At 46.5% G+C, this 18346-nt stretch overlaps 3 protein-coding genes across 9 annotated transcripts in view; 2 read left to right on the forward strand and 1 right to left on the reverse strand.

The window, feature by feature from the left end:
* The window catches only part of GNA13 (G protein subunit alpha 13), a 29178-nt gene extending 23668 nt beyond the window's left edge, over positions 1-5510 (forward strand). Inside the window, exon 4 of the mRNA XM_084491829.1 lies at positions 578-5510. Coding sequence (XP_084347955.1) covers positions 578-1150 — 573 coding nt within the window. The 3' untranslated portion in view covers positions 1151-5510. The remainder of the gene's footprint in view (positions 1-577) is intronic.
* Positions 1-18346, reverse strand: part of RGS9 (regulator of G protein signaling 9) — a 169847-nt gene that overhangs the window by 62282 nt on the left and 89219 nt on the right. The gene's annotated exons all lie outside the window — the stretch shown is intronic.
* ARSG (arylsulfatase G) overlaps positions 7396-18346 on the forward strand; it is a 44236-nt gene continuing 33285 nt past the window's right edge. The window contains exons 1-5 of one of the 7 annotated variants that reach the window (XM_084491819.1): positions 7396-7980; positions 8113-8931; positions 10309-10804; positions 12506-12677; positions 13593-13718. The gene's annotated coding sequence lies outside the window, so the exon portion shown is untranslated. Of the gene's footprint in view, positions 7981-8112; positions 8932-10055; positions 10805-11788; positions 12207-12505; positions 12678-13592; positions 13719-18070; positions 18245-18346 lie in introns of those variants that run through there. The other 6 variants (XM_084491822.1, XM_084491821.1, XM_084491823.1 and 3 more) reach the window with 6 other exon arrangements.

Below are 18346 nucleotides of genomic sequence, written 5' to 3' on the forward strand. Positions count from 1 at the left end.
GCTTTTCGTAAGCATCTGCTGACAATGATTGTGTAAAAACTGCAGGAACTCGAACAGCCCCTGCTTAAACAGCTCTTTTTTTGAGGCAGCTGTGCAGTATGCAGGAGAACATGGGGCAAATTGAGTGCCCACAGTTAAAATAGGATAATACCACGGGTATTGGTTTGAGAAACCTGTGTGAGACCCCATTTGCTGCATTCTGGTGTTGGTGCCAAGCTTGTCCCCCAGTTTTGTGGGGAAGATGAATGAAGCAGAAAGAATCCAGAATGAGGGGAAATGGCGCGAGGAGCTGCTGGGACACCTTTCAGGGTTGTTCAGGGATGCTTGTCATGTGGCGAATGGAAAGCTTCAGTTCTCTGCGGGTAGCAAATGTTTGGATTTAACATGGGGTGGGTTTCCTGCTTTAGACTCTAGATCTTTACAAAATGCTTGGGTTGGAATAGAAATATACATACGTGTGTACATTTGTTCAAAAGCTCACGCTGTTCCCCTGCAAGCTTGCTCTTGATTGCAGGTCAGCTGGGATCATCATGCCTGTGCCTTGTGTTCTAATCACCAAACTCCTTTATTTTTTTAGGATTACCTTCCCTCACAGCAAGACATCCTGCTGGCACGAAGACCCACAAAAGGGATTCATGAGTACGACTTTGAAATAAAAAATGTTCCTTTCAAAATGGTTGATGTAGGTGGCCAAAGGTCAGAACGGAAACGGTGGTTTGAATGCTTCGACAGTGTCACATCGATACTCTTCCTCGTGTCCTCAAGTGAGTTTGACCAAGTGCTTATGGAGGATCGGCAAACGAATCGCCTCACGGAGTCCCTGAACATTTTTGAAACAATAGTCAATAACCGGGTTTTCAGCAACGTCTCCATCATTCTCTTCTTAAATAAGACGGACTTGCTTGAGGAAAAAGTACAAAAAGTGAGCATCAAAGACTATTTTCCAGAATTTGAAGGGGATCCCCACTGCTTAACAGATGTCCAAAAATTCCTGGTGGATTGTTTTCGTACCAAACGCCGGGACCAGCAGCAGAAGCCCCTCTACCACCACTTCACCACTGCTATTAACACAGAAAACATCCGGCTAGTTTTCCGTGATGTCAAGGATACCATCCTTCACGACAACCTCAAGCAGCTTATGCTACAGTGATGTGCAAAGAGACATTTTTATTTGAGTAACTATTGTGTGTTTTTTTTTAACTAGGAGTTTACAGCAGGAATAGAGAAATTCAGATCCTGTCAGACTTCTTGATATGTGGCTAAAAGCTGCTGCTGAACACATTATTGCCAATTTCTGCAGTAATTCAGGCTTAATCTCTACCAGTGTAGCTTCAAGTTGACTCAAGTTGTAATTTCATAGCAGACCTATGTCTAAGTTACCTGTAAAGTGATTAAATTTGACCTTTTGAGAAGAACATGTACATTATCCTAGAAAATTCATTCCACCTTCAGAATTCCAAGCCCAAACTTGAGTGAAATCGTTGCAATTGTTAAGCTTTGGCAGTAATTTTTGGGGGGAGAAAACTTTTCACATTTGACTTCATAACAAAGACTGTGATACTGTAGCTGACTTACGATTTCTCAGGTCTGTTGTTGGCTAGAAAACCCACACATCCCTTGCTGGAATCGTGTATTTGAAGCTAGAATTCCTGGGTGTAACGTACTTCCTATTCAAGTATAAATCTTTGCATGGGGTTTGACTAGGATACGCTTTAAAAATACTTAGGTTGGGAACTACAGACATCTGGCAGGAAGTACCCGTGCAGGCAGCAGTCCCGAGACGAGGGATCAGCGAAAGGCACAGCACACTGCTCCACTCCTTCGCAGCGTAAGTACTCCACGTCTCAGAGCCATGGCGAAGCACAGAGCACTATGAGATGGTCCTTCTGAAATTCGGATGTGGGAAGGGGGAGCAAGCTAAACTTGTATTTCTGATCTTCACAAGCCAGATGTTACGCGCAGGTACCTTACCGTTCTTGAAGCGCTTCAATATATCGCTGGGTTATCGTAGTGTGCCTCCTCTCAGTCGGTAAGCATCTGGTGATGGATGGAAGTACTCGCAGACCTAAGTGCCTCCTTGTGTTCTGTCCTCCTACAGCAGTTTCAGTGGCCTTATGAGCGTTTGTGTTCCCAGCAGAGGCCTTGTGTAGCTGACACCGTGAAGATGAATGTTTTTTTTTTAAAGGGAAAAACCAACATATCGCAGCAGAACGTGCTTCAGCTGATGAGGTTCTTTGGGAGACTTCCCAAATGGGGTCTACCAGTCCGAAGTGTACTTGAGCCAAATCCGTTGCACAGCATGCTCCCGAGTGCTGGCTGTGACTAATAATACTTTACCAAAAGTTCCATTTCAAATTTTTTTTGGGGGGTGGGGGTACCGTTGCCATATGATTACAAAATAAGAAAATGCTTCTTGCCCAGAAACCCTCATGCAGCATGCATCTGAGTGAGCTCGCCAAGGTGCCAACGTGTTTTTAAGTAGTGCCGCTACCAAGTCTCCCCCAGGCTGTAGCTTTAGTCTGTTCAGCTTGCCACTGGCAAATTCCTGTGGATTGTGATGCTGGCCAATGTTTCCTTCAAGGAGTTTTTATTAACACGGCACGTGGGTGGCGAGAGGAGTGACGTGATATCCTCACTGCTTGGAGCAGTGTCCCTGCAGCTGTGAGCACGTTAGGACATAGGAAAACTGCCCATCGCCTGAACTTAGCCTTTCCTCACTGTGACTGTAAGTTGTGTTAACATCTCTGGACCTCATTCTCCTGCCCGTGGAAGGGGAATGGTGTGTTTTAATTTAGTTAAGTGCTTTGAAAGACCTCTATTTTTTATATCATCCAAGGAGTAGTCATAGATTAGTCTGCAGTGTCTGCGGTGAGGCACTATTTTGGGAGGAAAGGGTTCTGAAAGGAGCTTTGGAGAAGTCAGTGCATAATCCTCTCAAGGAAGTCAGTGCAGCACTGATGTCAAGAGGATTAATACAATCTTTAGATGGGGATATTTAATGAAGCTTTTGCCTCCGTAGCAGGCATGAATATGATTACTTTGGGTTTTGTCTTCAGTTCATATGTCAGCAATTCAAGAGGGGTGAACTAAAGGCCTTTAAATACCCTCCGTAGCCCTTTTTGAAGGATTGGGCAACGTGCACGTAACGAGGGTCCAAAAGTTCTCCCTTTTCCTCCCTGGGGAAGGATTACAGGTTGATCTGGCTGAGCTCTAAGTGCTGTGTGAGCAGGCAACAAACCTCTGTCCAGTAGCCTCCGAGTGTGTAACAAAGTCCATTGTTTGCAAGCAGAAGTTGAACAAACCCACACCCTTGGAGTGAGGGCAATTAACCATTGGAACAAATCAACAGGAGGAGTAAGAGACTTTTTTCTTTCCACTGCTGACAGTTGTTTGAACAAGTTTCTTTTGAAAAGAGACTTAAGTCTGCTCTAATTAAAATAATTAATTTGGAGAGGGTCTGTAGTACGTGTTTTGCAGGACGTCAGACTTGATGATTAAAGACTGGGTATTGGATGATGATGAATACTACCAGGAATCAGTCTAAAATCAGTTTTATGTGAAGTGTTGATGAATTTTTGTCTAGGGACCTGTTAATTTACTTAAAGATCCTCAGAACTGATGTCAGTCTAAGGATGTAATCAGTATCACCAAGGCACTGGACGCTTCTGGTATTAGTTAAAGTAGGAAAAATACTCAGCAGGCTTCTCCCTGAACCAACACCAAAAAATAAACCTAACCCCTCCCTGTTTTTAATCCTTTCAGATCATTTTCCCTGTGAACACCGGGGCCTGCGAGGTAGCGAGGTGGGCCCAACAATGCTGGGTCACTTCTGCCAAAGTCGGCCCTGGGAGATAAAAGCACTATGTGAATCTCAGGCAGCAATGAATTAATTTTAATGAACTTACTGAATCAAATCACTTGCCTTTCCCACTCCCACTTCTTTCCAGGGAGTGAGGCAAGCAGCCTTGCTGTAACTGTTTACATGGTTCCTAGGTTAACGTGCTGGGTAAACAACGTGAATCAACATCGGGCTTCTCCGTCTCCAAACTCACTATTCATTAGCTACCTGAAAAGAAGCACATCACGTACTGTTGTCTGTCTTTTTGATTTCATTCTAAATATAACTCCTTCATAGCGGGATTTAATTTTGGTACAAGAGCTGAAGGGCTGATGTCGTTGAGCAGACTGATTTTATTTTTCTGAAGCTTGAGGCAAGCGAACAAGTCACACGTGGCTGGTAAGAGTCACGCTCGTTAGCGGCAGCCAGTCTGCGGTACGGAGGCAGGAGATGTTTCCAGTGAAGGTGGGGAAGCAAGGTTCACAAAACTTTATACCACTGTCTTGTCCAGTCCTCCTGTAGGTGAAGGTGAAATCGGTGTTTTTGGGACTGTTCCCGGCTGCGGTGCGTTCAGCTGCATTGTCTGATACCTTAAAACTGTGGCTGTTCATCAGGGCTTTAAAAATTTGTACTTTTTTATGTCTTGTATGTGGGAGCATAAGCCATCAGCTTGTGTAAGACTTAAAGCTTTCTTTCGGAATACCCACTGATTTAAAAAAAAATAAAAAAAAAGATAAAAGGTGGGTTCATTGATCTCAATGGCTGTATATTGGACTCGTTTGTCTAGTAAGTGGCTTTAAATTCTGCCCATCAGAATTATCCTCGCAAATTGTTCAGATGAGGTGAGTGTTTCAAGCTTTGTGACACTTGGCTAATAATAGTATTTATGATCAGTTCCGGAGAGCTTATCAAACTGCTTCTGCTCGTCGTGTTTAGAAGCAACTCACTGCTTAAAGACTGAGAACTGTACGCGTTTGATGTGGCCGTTGCCATCAGGAGACTCCTCTAGCTGTTTCTCTTCAAGGTTGATTGCAAATTGTTCATTTTCCGCCAGTAACGTTTCCTGTTCCAGATCGGAAGCTTCATGCCATACCGAATTGTCCACAAGTGAACTTTACAGGTCTTGTCTGTTTGATGGTACCATTAATTAACATAGTTGTTTTTTAATTACACAGCATTGCAATACAGTGCCATTTTGCAATTTCTTTGCATTGTACTTGAAAATGAATTGCAGACTATTTAAAACCGCTTTCCTGCGCTTCCAGTAGCAGTGAGAGCTTACCTTACGTGAAGCCTTTATGTAAAAATATATTTTGTAACAACCTCATAGATCTTTAACAAAACCAAGATTTGTATTAGCTTTGTATAAATGTTTGTGGCTTACACTTTTATATGTTTAACTTTTTATAAACTTTCCAGGGACTACTTTTTATTGTAAATTTTTTTTCTCTTTGCTTTAGTTTAAGATTGGCAATAAGTTATTTCTAAGGGATGGCTTAGAAGAAAAAGCATCGCTTCCTTTTTATAAAACGGTTAAATCAATTAGTTTAAAACCTCTTCCATTTGCTTGTACATCGCTCTGTACATACTCTCCAAAAGTGTTGCCTTTCAGCTATTAATATTTGCCTTGTGTACAAAAATTACTGACAATGAATAAACATATACAGCCTCATATTGGTATGATGAAATCATTTTTTGGATTTGTCCTCAGTGTGTGGAAGCTTTCAGCTGACTTCTCTGTTATGTTTCAGCCACGTCTTGTGTTTCAAACAAAGGAAGTACCCGTGGAGGTCTCTGGTCCCCAGCAAGCTCTTTGCTAAGAGAGCTTGTGCTGATTCCTGATTGCTTTTCCTACAGTAAAAGTGAATTTGCTGAAGTTGCGTTTGGCAACCAGTTTGGTACTCAATATTTAAAATATTGATGATGCTTGTGTGTGTCGGTGTGGGTGGCAAGCCTCTGTATAAATCATGTATCTCGGTATTGCAGAGTTAGGCTCTTCTTTAATTATTTTTAGCTGTTTTCTGAATAAGCCAGCCTCAGCCTCCTCCAGAAACGGTTCGCTGGCTGTTCTGCAGCAAAACAGTGATTTCTCCTTGTCAGCCTTCATAGGCCTGAGATTTGCGTGGCGTGCTGTGAACATGAAATCTCTGGAAACACTCAGAGCAAGTCATGCTGCTGTATATGGGTAGTTCTTCATACGAATATTTGTCTCGATAATGGTAATACATAAGCTGTAAAAGTTCTTGGGTCTATGTAAATCTTCTGTGGATTAACAGGAACCTGCGTTCTCCTCCCTACCTTCTGCACTGTGAAGAGCAGAATTCATTTATGGCAAGGAGACACCTCAGCTCTCTGAAACTGTGAGTGAGAAAACCCTGAAATATGACCGGAAACTTTACCCTGCTTTGCAGTGCAGTTTTGATTCTGGGTCTCGCCGGTTCCTAGAGCAGTTGTTTCTGAAGAACTCCAGCCCTATCACTCGATCACTTTCCTGCACCAAAATCATTTTAGCAAATGAACGGCATCGGTGGTGCTCTGGCTTTGAAAATCAATCCAGGTTTGCTTGAAAGCTTGTTTTCTTACATACCGTGTTTCCTGAGATGCAGTCAGCTACCTGAGGAATAAAACATCCAGAACTTACCAGATATTTAGAAAATAAATCCAGTGTTACAAGAGTAATTGTTCAAGGTTCATGTAGGCTTCTAGTTAAGGGCTGGGTGAATAAAGCTGTCATTAGGAATGCCTTTTCCTTATTGCCTGGGAGGGCCTTCTGAGGATTCATTGAGTGCTGGTCACGTAAAATGACTTTTCTGAAATATGCATGCTCTCAGTGATTGAAAATAAGCTCCTTTAGCAGAGCCTGGTTAGTAATGTTGTTCTTTTCAGCAGGAACTTGTGAATTCTGGTAACCTCACAGCACTGAGGGACCTGCAGCTGACAGTGCAAGGAGAGCCAGAGGAGGGGCAGGGAAGGACTTACTGGATTTCTGAGCAAGTGGAAATTTCTTCACTTTCATCAAGCTCTTGATTTAACAAAACACCTAATTGCACACGCTAGTGAAAGTAGGTTGGGTTTTTGAGCCTCTTCCTTCCTGTTAAAGCAACTCGGTGATTACACAATAACTGCCATAAGGGAACAAAAATCAAGAGAAGTTCTGCTGCGAAAGCTCCCTGCTGCCCGGGCTGGGCATGGCCACGGTTCAGAGCTGACCTTGGGTCCTGCTCCTGGAGGGGACCTGGTGGGTTATGCTCAGCTCTGGGGCAGCTGAAGGGCTGAGTGCTGGAGGAGCAGCTGCCAGGGGACAGCTTGTCAGGGGGTAGGGGTGGAAATCAGACAAGATGTCTTTGGTGCAGGATTTTTTCCTTGAAAAAAAAAATGTAATTGCATCAAGTTGTTTCTGGATGTCCTACCTAAGGCACTGCTCAGGTGTTTTCCACACAAGATGTTTGCACCATATGTGAAATGTGAATTACCAGGTGAAACTAGTAAGAGTCCAGATAGCCAAAGTCCCGCAAGGTCCTGCAGGAGTGTGGGGTTCTTTTGTGCCTAATTTTAGATAATATTGCATTATTTTGTTCTTTCTTCCCGTGTGCTTTTATGCACACTGAAAAATGAGGGGCAAAACATTTGTTCTTGCTGGATTGCAACTCCTGTGACTAGCAGCTGCCTGGGCTCTCTGATTCCTGCTTGCTAAAGCCAAAAGAAAAGCTCTCACAAGGCCGCAGAGCGAGCCTCGTGCTCCGGCCTGTGAAAACTGCTGCGTTGGAGCCCGAATCCTTACACTTGAGTTCAGTAAACAAGTTGCGATGACTCGGAGATAAGGAATCAAAACATCCAGCAGAAACAAGCTGCGCGCTCGGCCGGGAGGAGCAGTCGCCGCCCATGCATGGAGCCGGAGGCGCTCGGGGCCAAGCAACCGCGCGGCGGAGGAAGTGGAGCGGTTTGATCAACAGCTGAGCCCTCGGCCTAGGAACGGGAGCTCGCTGTCAGCCGTTCCGGGCTCTGCTTCAGCACAACCTCCAGTTTGGGGCTTGGAAGATTAAAATTCAGAGGGTACTGCCTCTAAGCCCCAGGCTGTCCCCAGCAAGTTGTGTGTTTGCTGCCCTGCGGGCAGCGAGGGCTGCAGGGCACCAGAGGGTAAGGTAGGAATGTGTTTGTCAGCAGGCACAGGACGTGCATAAACCTAATTTCTCTGGCTGGAGGGTTTACAATGTGATGCAACAGGGCCCAGTAATATGATGCTGATCAGCACCAACTGATTTTGTTTCGTTTAGGACTCAGGAGGAAGCCTAAGAGTCTGTGGACCCATCAGAAGTGAATCCCCCCCCTTTGGATTCCAGCGTTGAGCAGAGTGGATCTTGTGTCTGGCCAGCACAGAAGATGCTCACTGTCTTCGTGGGCCCCTTCCTGCTGAAGTTTTGCTTACAGCCAAACTCCTGCTCGATTTCCATTTCTCCAATCCAGCACTGGACTAAACCTCTGATGTCTCTGAGCCATGTTACAGGCTCTGCCCTGCGTTTGCTGTCTTACGCTGCCTGCAGCCTGGAAGACAGTTAACTTTATGTAAAAGAAAGCCACCCCTTTATCAGATTCAAAGGGGAAGCAGTAGTGGAGAAAAGGGTGTGCGTTTTACCTTGAAAAGTCCCCCCCCCTGACTCGTGTGCTGTGTTCCATACACGACCTATACCACACAAGTGATGTTTGTGGCATGACACCAGCCCCAAACAATTTATCTCTAGCAACTCACCACATCAGGCTGTGAAGTCAGTGAGCACTTCCACAATTAGTATGTGTGATCAGCGCCCCTGACGGGAGGTTCAACTCTGTACCCGCAGCCTTTGGTTGGGAGTTGTTGTTTTAAGCTTTTATAGAAAGAAAAGGCAGTATCTGTAAATGATACAGATCTCTGTGTGGTTGCCTAGGCATAATGTTTTGCACATTTCTGTACGATCTTGAGTCTCTTACATTAATCCAAACCTAATCACGGAAGCAGCTACGAATTGATGGCCGTTCCTGGTGAAACCTCTCTTTTTCCCCGAAGAAAAAGAAAACAAGCAAACAGAACCTTCAAAGAAACCAGCATTTTCAAAGAGGTAAGATCAGGATTTGCATGGGAGCAAGTTGAGCGAGCCTTCAGCGGCGACAGCCTTCTTAGCTCATGTCTGGCATTTGCTAAAAATTGCCTAGAATTAAGGAGAAAACTTCCTCTTATTCATGCAGCAGACCCAAGCAGACTGTTCTTCCCTCACCTCTGCAATACTAAGGGAGAAATATTTTCTCCAGAATTTAGCAAATCCTAAATCCTCTTTTTGTTCCAAGCGAAATGTTGCCGTTCGTTATGCTTGTAATAAATCAGTGCATAATTATCTCCACTATCTTTTATTTGTGGATGTCTTTGAGGCAAGGGAACATTTTTTCTCTGTACGAACGTCAGCAGTAAGTCACCCTGAATGTTTCTTTGTCATGTCAGAGCACTGATTGACACTGATTTCTTCCTTCAGAAAGGAAACTCCGTTTGCCTGCAACAGTAGGATAAATACGGGGAGAGTATTTATACATTTGATATGCAAATTAATCGCCAAAAGTAGCTCCTCTCTAAGAGGCTAGCAAGGTAAAATGTTTTATATTTCCCTCTTAACAGAAGCAGGGATCAAATATGAAAGCATCTGGATGACAGCCAACCCTTTAGCTGGAGCCAGGCTGTATTTTCATTGTCTCCATACCCTGTCTCATTTGCTTTCAGCAAGACAAATGCCTGCGATTATGCCAAAGTCAGGAGAGCACAGGAGGAAAATACAGCCTCGCACCTCTGCTTATGGCTTTGGTGGTGGAAATCACCGCTTTGCTGCCCAGAGCTACTGCCCCAATTTAGGCAGTTTGGAGGACCAGCCTGTCCGAGGGCCAGTTTCCATCATTAGAGGAAGAGAAGCAGCTCCAGAGAGCAGTTCTCAGCCTGAAGCTGTGTCCCAGGTAGCTCTCCAGTCACTCCCTGGCGGGGCCGCTTTCTCCCCAAGGCAGCGACCAGCTCAGGCTTCGTCACTGCACTTTCAGACACCTCGGGTGAAATGAAATCACCTCCTGGGTGCTGTGCTTCCCCAACAAATGTAGGCAGTGTGATGTGAGCATGTAAATTTTGGCAGAGCACTCCGCATCCTTGGAGGAAAGGATCTATTCTATTCTGTGTCTGTCTTCTTGCTAAGAATTATTTTCCGTACAGGATCCTCCAGTAGCTTCATGGCAGCATTTCACTGCTTCCGTCTCCATGTTCACTTTTCAACAGTCACAAGCCACTGCAAATAAATGGCTCCAGACCTTGGCAGTTGTGTAGGAAATAAGCCCGCGTTTTACAGATCCTTAAAAGCAAGGAAAAAAAAACAAAACACCATAATTCCTCGTTTCCTTAGCTGGAGCTCTTTGGATCACATATTTTTGTCTCATGGGCTAATTTTTTTTCTCCATCTTCCTGTCAGACAGGACTTCTGTTTGTGCAGGCGTCAGTGTTGCTCCATCTCCACGTCTTGTTCAGCATGGGTAAACTCAGCCTGAGAAGAGCTCTTAAGGCAATACTTAGGAAAAATAGGCCAGAGCTGAAAATGTTAGGACGAGAACCAGCAGATAAGTAACATGCAGCTAGGTTGTTTGACATAACCAGTGAGATTATTTACTATTCTCAGTTCTGCCCAGAGCACTGGTGATGTTTGGAAGCAATTCGCTATCAGCTGCAGGGAAGCACCAGCTCATGCCTCGCTGGGCCTGAAAGCAACGAGGACGATGGAGGTTGAGATGTTGGCGGCATCTGAACCGCCGCTGTTTACTGCAGACAAAATCGTCTCAGAGAAGCACCATGATCCGAGCGCGGAACTGGATTCCAGGACCGTCTGAGCACTAAATATAGCGGCCGTGCTAACTCAGCGGCTCTGGGCGCAGCAGATAACATCCTGCTTCGGGACGGCTCGCAGGAGTCAGGCGAGGGGAGGTGTGAAATTCAATCCCTGTCAGGGCACTGGCAAGCAGTTCTTGGGCATCCTGGGATCTCTCTCTTTTCACTGTCTTGGTTTATATCTTTTTGAAATGCTTGAGAGAACAATAAAAAGATTAGGAAAAATTAAAGGACATATTTTGGTATCGTGGGATAAATTCTTCCTTCATCTGCACATAGTGTCTTCCAACAGGCCTCTGTGATGTTTGCTAAAGCTTCTGAACACGGAAAACATCACAAGTGTTAAATATCAGACCTTTGTTTGTTTGTTGTTTTAATAAAAACACCCAAGGACTATTAGGCGTGTTGGGGAAGAGCTGCTTCTGGCAGGGGAATAGAGAGGGTGCGCCTACAAACCCAGTAAGCCCTGGGTACCTCACACCACAACGTTCCTGTGCAAAGCTTCTCCTGCCTGTTGTAGGCAGGCCCCTGTGGGGTCCAATTCCCTCGGGACACCCTGTGGGGTGCCTCTTTGGCTGTGGCATTTCATTTCCCCATTGCTACAAGTCCTACACGAGTCCTACACCCGTGACAGGGCGATGCTCTGAAGGTCCCCATGAAGCTCCCTTTTGCTCGCTGCTGTTTCCACGCAGCTCTGGTGTGTAAAGTTGCAAAGTGCGTGGTGTGGCCCTCTTTGTTGTACCCTCCTTGCCACCGTTTGCTTTGCTTGTGCCACCAAATTTATCGATTTTATCCGCTCCGCTCAGGCGTGACCATGCCCCATGTGGTGCTGTGCTGTGTGAATGGGCTGCTCGGGGGGGGATTTGGGGGCCACCAGCCCGGCTCAGGGGGCACCCCCAGTCCTGGGGACATCGATTTGAGGAACCAAAGCGGCTCCAGGCTGGCTGGGGACCGAGACCAGGGGCTTTTCTGAGGCACTGGGGGCCCGGTCCCAGCCCCGGCCGGGGCTCCGCCCGCCGCGGGCCCGGCGCCCCCGTGAGGAGAAAGGGGCGGAGGGCGGCCGGGGGAAGGCTCCGGGCCTCAGCCCTCGATCTCCGGCCTGCCCCGAGCCCCGAGGCCTCGCTGCGAGGAGCCGGGACCCGGCCCAGGCGAGGGCCCCGTCCCACCGGGACTCGGCGGCACCGAGGGCCCGGGGGCGGCTCCGGCAGCACCGCGGCCTGCCGGGTTGACCTGGCCGCCCTGCTGCCGGCCCCGGAATCGCGGCGCGTTCGCATTGTTTCCTGTCTCGTTTTCACCGCTTTTTAATTAACCGTGTTCAGAAAGTACGCTCCTCCTCTCAGACGCCTTCCTGTTGTAAATAGGGGCTGAAAATATCCAAAATCAGCCAAGGCCTGGTGCGCCTGTTTGACTCTTCCTTCAGCCGGGGCTTCAATAAGCAAAGCCCTGCTCTGTCACAACAGGAGATAACCTGCGTTGCAGGAACTGTTGGTAAATATCGTGAGTTTGGACCACTGCACGTAGTTATTTTATCCTTTAGCTACGGGTTAAGGTGGCAACAAGGTCCTGGGGTTGTCAGGAGTTGTAAAAGAGCGCATGTGTAGTCGGGGCATGTTACAAATGCTACACAACAGCTCTGTGTGTGTTTTTCTGCCACAAAATGGATTGAAATTCATTAAAAATTGAAATAAGTATTACAGCTCTGGGAAAAAGCTGTTAAGCAAGTTGGTTGGCTTATCCTGCAGCAAGAAAATTAATAACCTTCTGTCTTTTTTGGATCCCTCCTACAGGTTTGTTCGAGGAGTCAGAAGTTAGCACAGAAGATGATGTGACATTGAAGGAGTGCTGTGAAGCCTTCTCCAGAGATCTGACTGAAAATCCTGGAACCCATTCCAGTTTCACGTACAGCGTGTGCTTTTGGAGTAGATGAACACGCTACAAGTAGCCTACAGACTCCTGCAGGTACATAATGGTGACAAACTGATGAACAGAGGGAACTTGGGATTCTTTGTTAGTCACTAATCAGAGGGGAGATGTCTGATAAAAGACTTTTCTTAGGGCCTTGTACTGAAGAAAATAGGTGTGAACACAGTTTAGAGGCTGGTGTCTTGCAAGCCCAAATCCCAGCTCCTGCAGTTATTTGATTCTGTAACTTTTATTCATTTAAGTAGTCCCATTGCAGACAGCAGGATGATCTAAGAGCAGCAGGCTCATGCTTCGTGAGCTGGTTGAATTACTCCTTTACATCTGTGAAGTCCATGCTCTGTCAGCCACTGAGTATGAGAAATAAACCCCCTAAATTAATGCAGTGGATAGATAGATGTTTTGCCTGTTGTTGAGCATAATAATGTAGGATTTGTGTTCTTGTCAAACTTGGTTAGGTTAAGAAGAAATCTGGGAGAGCACAGTAATAAAATTTGCTGTTTGATCACTCATAATGGTGATTTTTTTGTGATGTGGTCTATTAGGAATTTTGCTGAGCCCACTTAGCATCTGTAGGATTAGGAAGACTTTTTTCCTCTAGCAATCAGCAATTGATTCAAATATCTAAATTTCTTACTGTCCTTTCTTTCTGTTTTTATAAAATAATATTTCAACAATCTGTGAACCAAATAAAATAAAAAATAATTTTAAAAAGGGGTAAATTTTGCGAAGGCCCAAATCTGCAAAGAGGACTTGCACTTAAAAAGTCTCTCTTTGGAATATTACTGTATCTGAATACTCAGACTTTCCTGCTCAACAGCATGTATTTACATATGTAAAAATAATCCTGCATGTTCAGAGCTTTTCTATATATTTCTGCTTCTATCCGGACAAAAGTTATTTATTTTTTTCCTGACAAAAGCCTTTTCATTGATTTTTTTCTTTTTCCCCCAGGGGATCTGTTGAAATACCCGAAGGAGAAAAGACAGCTGCTTTGTGTGTTGCGGGAATAGCAATGACAGAGCTTTATCCAGATTGAGTCTTGGAATTCCGTCTTTGGACAAGCTTCCTTGACAAAAGGTATCGTGTCTTACAGCATAACTTTGTATGTTTGAATACTCGAATGGCTTTCAAAATGTGAACAAACAGCTTAAGCTGGACCTGGTGATCCTTGTAGCTCCCTTCCAGCTGAACAATTTTATTCTGTTATATTCTAATAGAAAAAATGCCAACTCATGCTTGCTGTGTATGTGTAGTAGAAGGTGAGCAGCGATACTCAGCGCCTCGCAGTTTGTTTTATGGCTCTGTGATTTTTAGAAGATGGATATATTTCCAACTCATTAAGTTCTAATCATTGGAAAAAGCAATCCCACAAGTGGTATTGATTCACTGTGCTGCTCAGGCACCCTTTCTTTTGCCATATTTCCCATGCAAATACAATCCAGGAGGGGAATTCCTAACAAATGCAGGCTGCCATGTAGCCTGCAACTGAACTTTTTGGTTGCAAGGGGAAAAAAAAAAAAGTGTGTATGTTTTTATATACTAAAAATCTTCATTACATGTGACCGACTGGATTTAAGTCTAATGTAACTTTGCTGTAAACTTAAAGGCAGAGAGTATGAAAGGGCAGTAGGGGAAAGAGCCAGGCCCTCTGAGATCTCATGCCATGTTCAGAGCATGAGTTTGCCTCCTGGTCACAGCAGGATTCTCTGATACCTAAACCATGCCGGTCATAAATACGCTCTTTGGCCCTTCCCTCATAAAACAAAGGCTGTGTTCATTAAAGCTATTGAGGGATTGACAAAGCTCGACTTTGCTAAGGACATCGTGCTTAAAAAGTCAGATTCATACAGTGAATTCATACAGGGTACGTGGCTGTGTGGGTACAGGCAGTAGCAATCCTATAGTGACTTCAGTGAGAAATGCAGCTTTAAAAACAGCATGGAAAGCTGAAAAGCGATGATGACAGCGAGGTTAGAGTTCAGCATGCCAACTGCAGCCAGGCTCCAGGCTCACCTTTCCCGTTTGGTAGCAGCCAAGCCCAGCAGTGCCTCTGCTCCCACACTTTAGCAGGACCAAGCTCCCCAGTGCACCTCACCTGCAGCCCACGCTGGCTTTTTAGGCTGCTGGAGGTGGCTGCAGCCTCTTTTATCCGAACCCCTGGGGCTGCTCCGAGCTTCTCCATCCAGCGGGGGCGGCAGCAGGGGGCGCCCACGGCCCGTGCAGCCCGGTCCTAGCCCTGATCCCATCCCTGCTCCCCCCGAAGCCAGCAGCAGGTACCGGGGGCAGCCGGGGGCTTCGCCTTTGCCAGCTTCTCAGGGGATTTCTGACTTTGGGAGTAGCAGGGGCCGGCTGGAGGGAAGCAGGCAGCTTTTCCACTGCTGCTGTGCTTTTTTTCACGGCTCCTTTACTCCTGGGCTCAGCTTTGCTGCTGCTGAGGTCCCGCAAGGTGAGCTGGAGCCCGTTTCGTGGTAGGTGCTGTCGGTGGAAAGGAGTGGAGGAAGGTGAGGAGGTGGAGGTAGGAACAGTTTACCTAACACGGTCAGTTTTTCAGACCTGAAGAGGGAAATTTGGTGTATTTTGGGGTTCTGTGGCTGCAGTGCGTGGTGCAGGGCTCCAGGCAGGCACCTTTTGCCCACCTCATTTCCACACACTGCCCTCGGCCTCATCACTACAGCAAGCTGTCACATCTGGGGACGGGGCAGGCACAGAAACCAGCACCCAAACTTTCCTTCCCCTCCAGCAGCACCGGGGCTGTGCTGCTGGCAGCCCCTGCCGCAGAGCTCCCTCTGCTCATCCACCTGCACGGCGTTGCTGCCTCTACCTCCTAGCAGGGCAAACCACGGAGCTCTGGGGGCAGGGAGAGTTTCGAGCTGGTGCCTGGAGCTGCTGCACGTGCACAGCCTCAGCTGCTTCCCGTCGCTGTCACCGCAGATCTGCTGTGCTGGGGCAGGAGCAGTGCTTCCTGCCTGCCTGCAGCGTGTCTTCAAAGCTAAACAGCCCTTCCCAAGGCCTCCTGGGGATAAAGGTGTCCAGGAGCAGACTGGTATTACCCAAACAGCCTGGGCAGATTGGTGGCTTGCCTTTTTTTCTTCGAGCTGCGTGGCAGCTCCTCTCTCTCTCTCTCTCTCTGTACAGGGTGATGGGAGCAGGAGCCCTGCCTGGGAGCTGCCACCTAGCCCTTGAGATTTGGTTACAACACCCATGGCGTGTGCCGGTCAGCCTCGTTTTTAACTTCCTGGCGGGGTGAATTTCACAAGCCCTCCCTCAGTTTGTGTTTCAGCTGTTGCTGTAGATACTGTAGCTTCTGCCTGTGCGTGTTTTCTTGTTTTTCTCATCGTTCTGCAGCCTTGCAAATGTAAGAACTAAGGGAGCACGTAAGTTCAGGGTTTCCAAAGGAAACTGTGGTCTGAGACATGCAAAGAAATGTCAGTGGCAGAGAGTTATACATGTGGTTAGTAACAAACTGTTTATTTGTTTTGCTAACAAGAAGCAGGTGTTACAGAGGAGTCAGGGTGTTTGGGAGCAAAGCAGGAGGGTTCTGCTGGGGGGGGGTGACAACCTTCTAGCTAGCATTAACCCCTGCTGGCTTTACACACGAGAAGTGGAACGTGGTGATAAGAAAGAATGAGTTTGAAAGTAGCTTTAATCTTGTTAAGAGAAAAATCTTTCAACTTTCTTATTCCTTCTTGCCCATGTAACGTGTTATGTCAGCACTGTCAGGGCTGAAGGCAATAGCAAAACAGTGACAGGACCCAGTATGGGATTCGAGACACTCACCAAAGCCTCTCGAAGTGTTTGAGGAGAGCTGCAGGTGGTTATTAGCAGGACTAAAGCACACGGGAAGAGCGTCCAGCACATACGGAAAAGCTCCTGTATTTAAAGGGTTATTTTCCATCATTTACTACGAACTATTTTAAAACGCGCCGTGTGACAAGAATCTACCAGTGCCTTAAAAATTCTTCACTGAAAAGCTAATGCTTGTATCATCCCTTGGCTGCCGCTGGTTGCTAACACGATGCTGCAGTGTTTGGTCTCTGCTGGTGCCGCGTGTATCCAGGAACGTTTGTCTGCAGCTTCTTTTACAAACGGGGCCCGGGGTGTGCTGTACGGCACGCAGCTGCAGCAGATTCTTGGGCTGTTTAATTCTTCCTTTATTGCCAGGCCAGTAACAGAATTGCCGGAGTGAGAGTCCCCGTGCGGAAGTAAGGGAGTGTTTGCAGGTGAAAGGAGCGGCTGTGAATGAGCAGCTAAATTTAGGGCGCTGTAGGTGGGGAGAAATGGTCTCTGAGCATGACACGTGCTGGCCTGAAAGAGCCTCTGTGGGTACCAGGATGTGTCCGTAGAGAGAGGGTAACAAGGAGAGGATCAAAAGTTGCACCCAGGAGTTTGCAGGAAGGTTGAGCGAAGGCGCCTTGAGCTTTAATCCAGGTTGTTTACGTAGCTTCTATTTTTTTCTGAATCCGGTTCGCGGATTTAATTGGCACTTCATGTGAAAGGTTTAATTTCCTGGGCCGGGGTGTTATTTGTAATTACTGTTATCAGGATTTGGTTAGGCTTTCATTTGCTTCACGTCACCCAGGTAGGATATTTCCTTTGCTGGAAAATTGACTCGCTGTGCCCAGGGCCCCAAATGAAGCTGACAGGTGAGAGTTCCCACTGCGCCCAATTTTCGGGATTAATTTTTGCTCCCTGGTGCACAAATCTCCCTTTGCTCTCCCTTCCTGGTCTCACACACTGTGAGCAATTAATGTTTCTGAAGCGTGTGAATTATCTGCTGTTCTGACAACGAGGAAGTACACACCAAGTGCATCTATGTATGTAAATGCTGTGTTGAAATAGAATGCTTGCACATTCTGATGTTTGTTACTGGCATTTCCTTGCATATGAACAAGTGAATTTGGTAGAAATACAGTTTCTGCTCAGTTCTCCCTTTACACACTGTTAGCTGACCACTTTGGCCCCTTCTTCTGCACCAAGAAATCCCACGTGTAGGTTGGGCTGCAAGATCAGTGTCCTTCCTGGAAGAATATTGTCCAGAAAACACTTCCAAGTGCTGCCACTGATCAGATTGCACCAACTCAGCGGCCTGCAGAGGTGGGACGTGCCCTCTGCAAGCACGTACATTGGTAAAATAAAGAAACAAGTCTATTATTGATAGATTTTAGGAGCCTGTAACCTTTTGAAGAGCACCGTTGGCAGTGCTCTGCTCAGCCTTGCTTTCTTCCTGCATTTAAAGTGAGGTGTGTGTTTGAAGAAATTCGTGAAAATGCTTGTTTGGTTCCGAGCTGCCCAAAACAGGCGGAAAAAGCATCTTAGAGGTGTGAGGATACCGCAGGAAAGGATAGGGGCAGTCTCAGTGAAAACATTTCATGAACTAGAGATTGAATGTGGTGTGGTATTTAAATATCGAGGGGATCTGTTCACCCCAGGGTTTCTTCTGGTGGCTGTCAAGGGAGCGCGCTTCCAGGTTCACTCCTGAGAGCCCTCGGTTGTGATACTGAGAGGAGTTCTGGAGGGCTCCGACTCTCCACCAGCCAAGGCGGCACAAAAACAGCCAGAAAAAGGGAGAGGAAACATAAAGCCTGCAGACTCTGCCTTTCCAGGTATGGTTTATTTAATGTATTTTATTACTAGCAGCATGTGGGGAATGGCGTGAGTCATGGAGGGAGGGAGGCAGCTCTGTGCAGTGAGTGCGTCAGCTTTGG

This window comes from Aythya ferina (genome assembly GCF_964211825.1).
Source record: "Aythya ferina genome assembly, chromosome: 18".
Classification (NCBI taxonomy): Eukaryota; Metazoa; Chordata; class Aves; order Anseriformes; family Anatidae; genus Aythya; species Aythya ferina.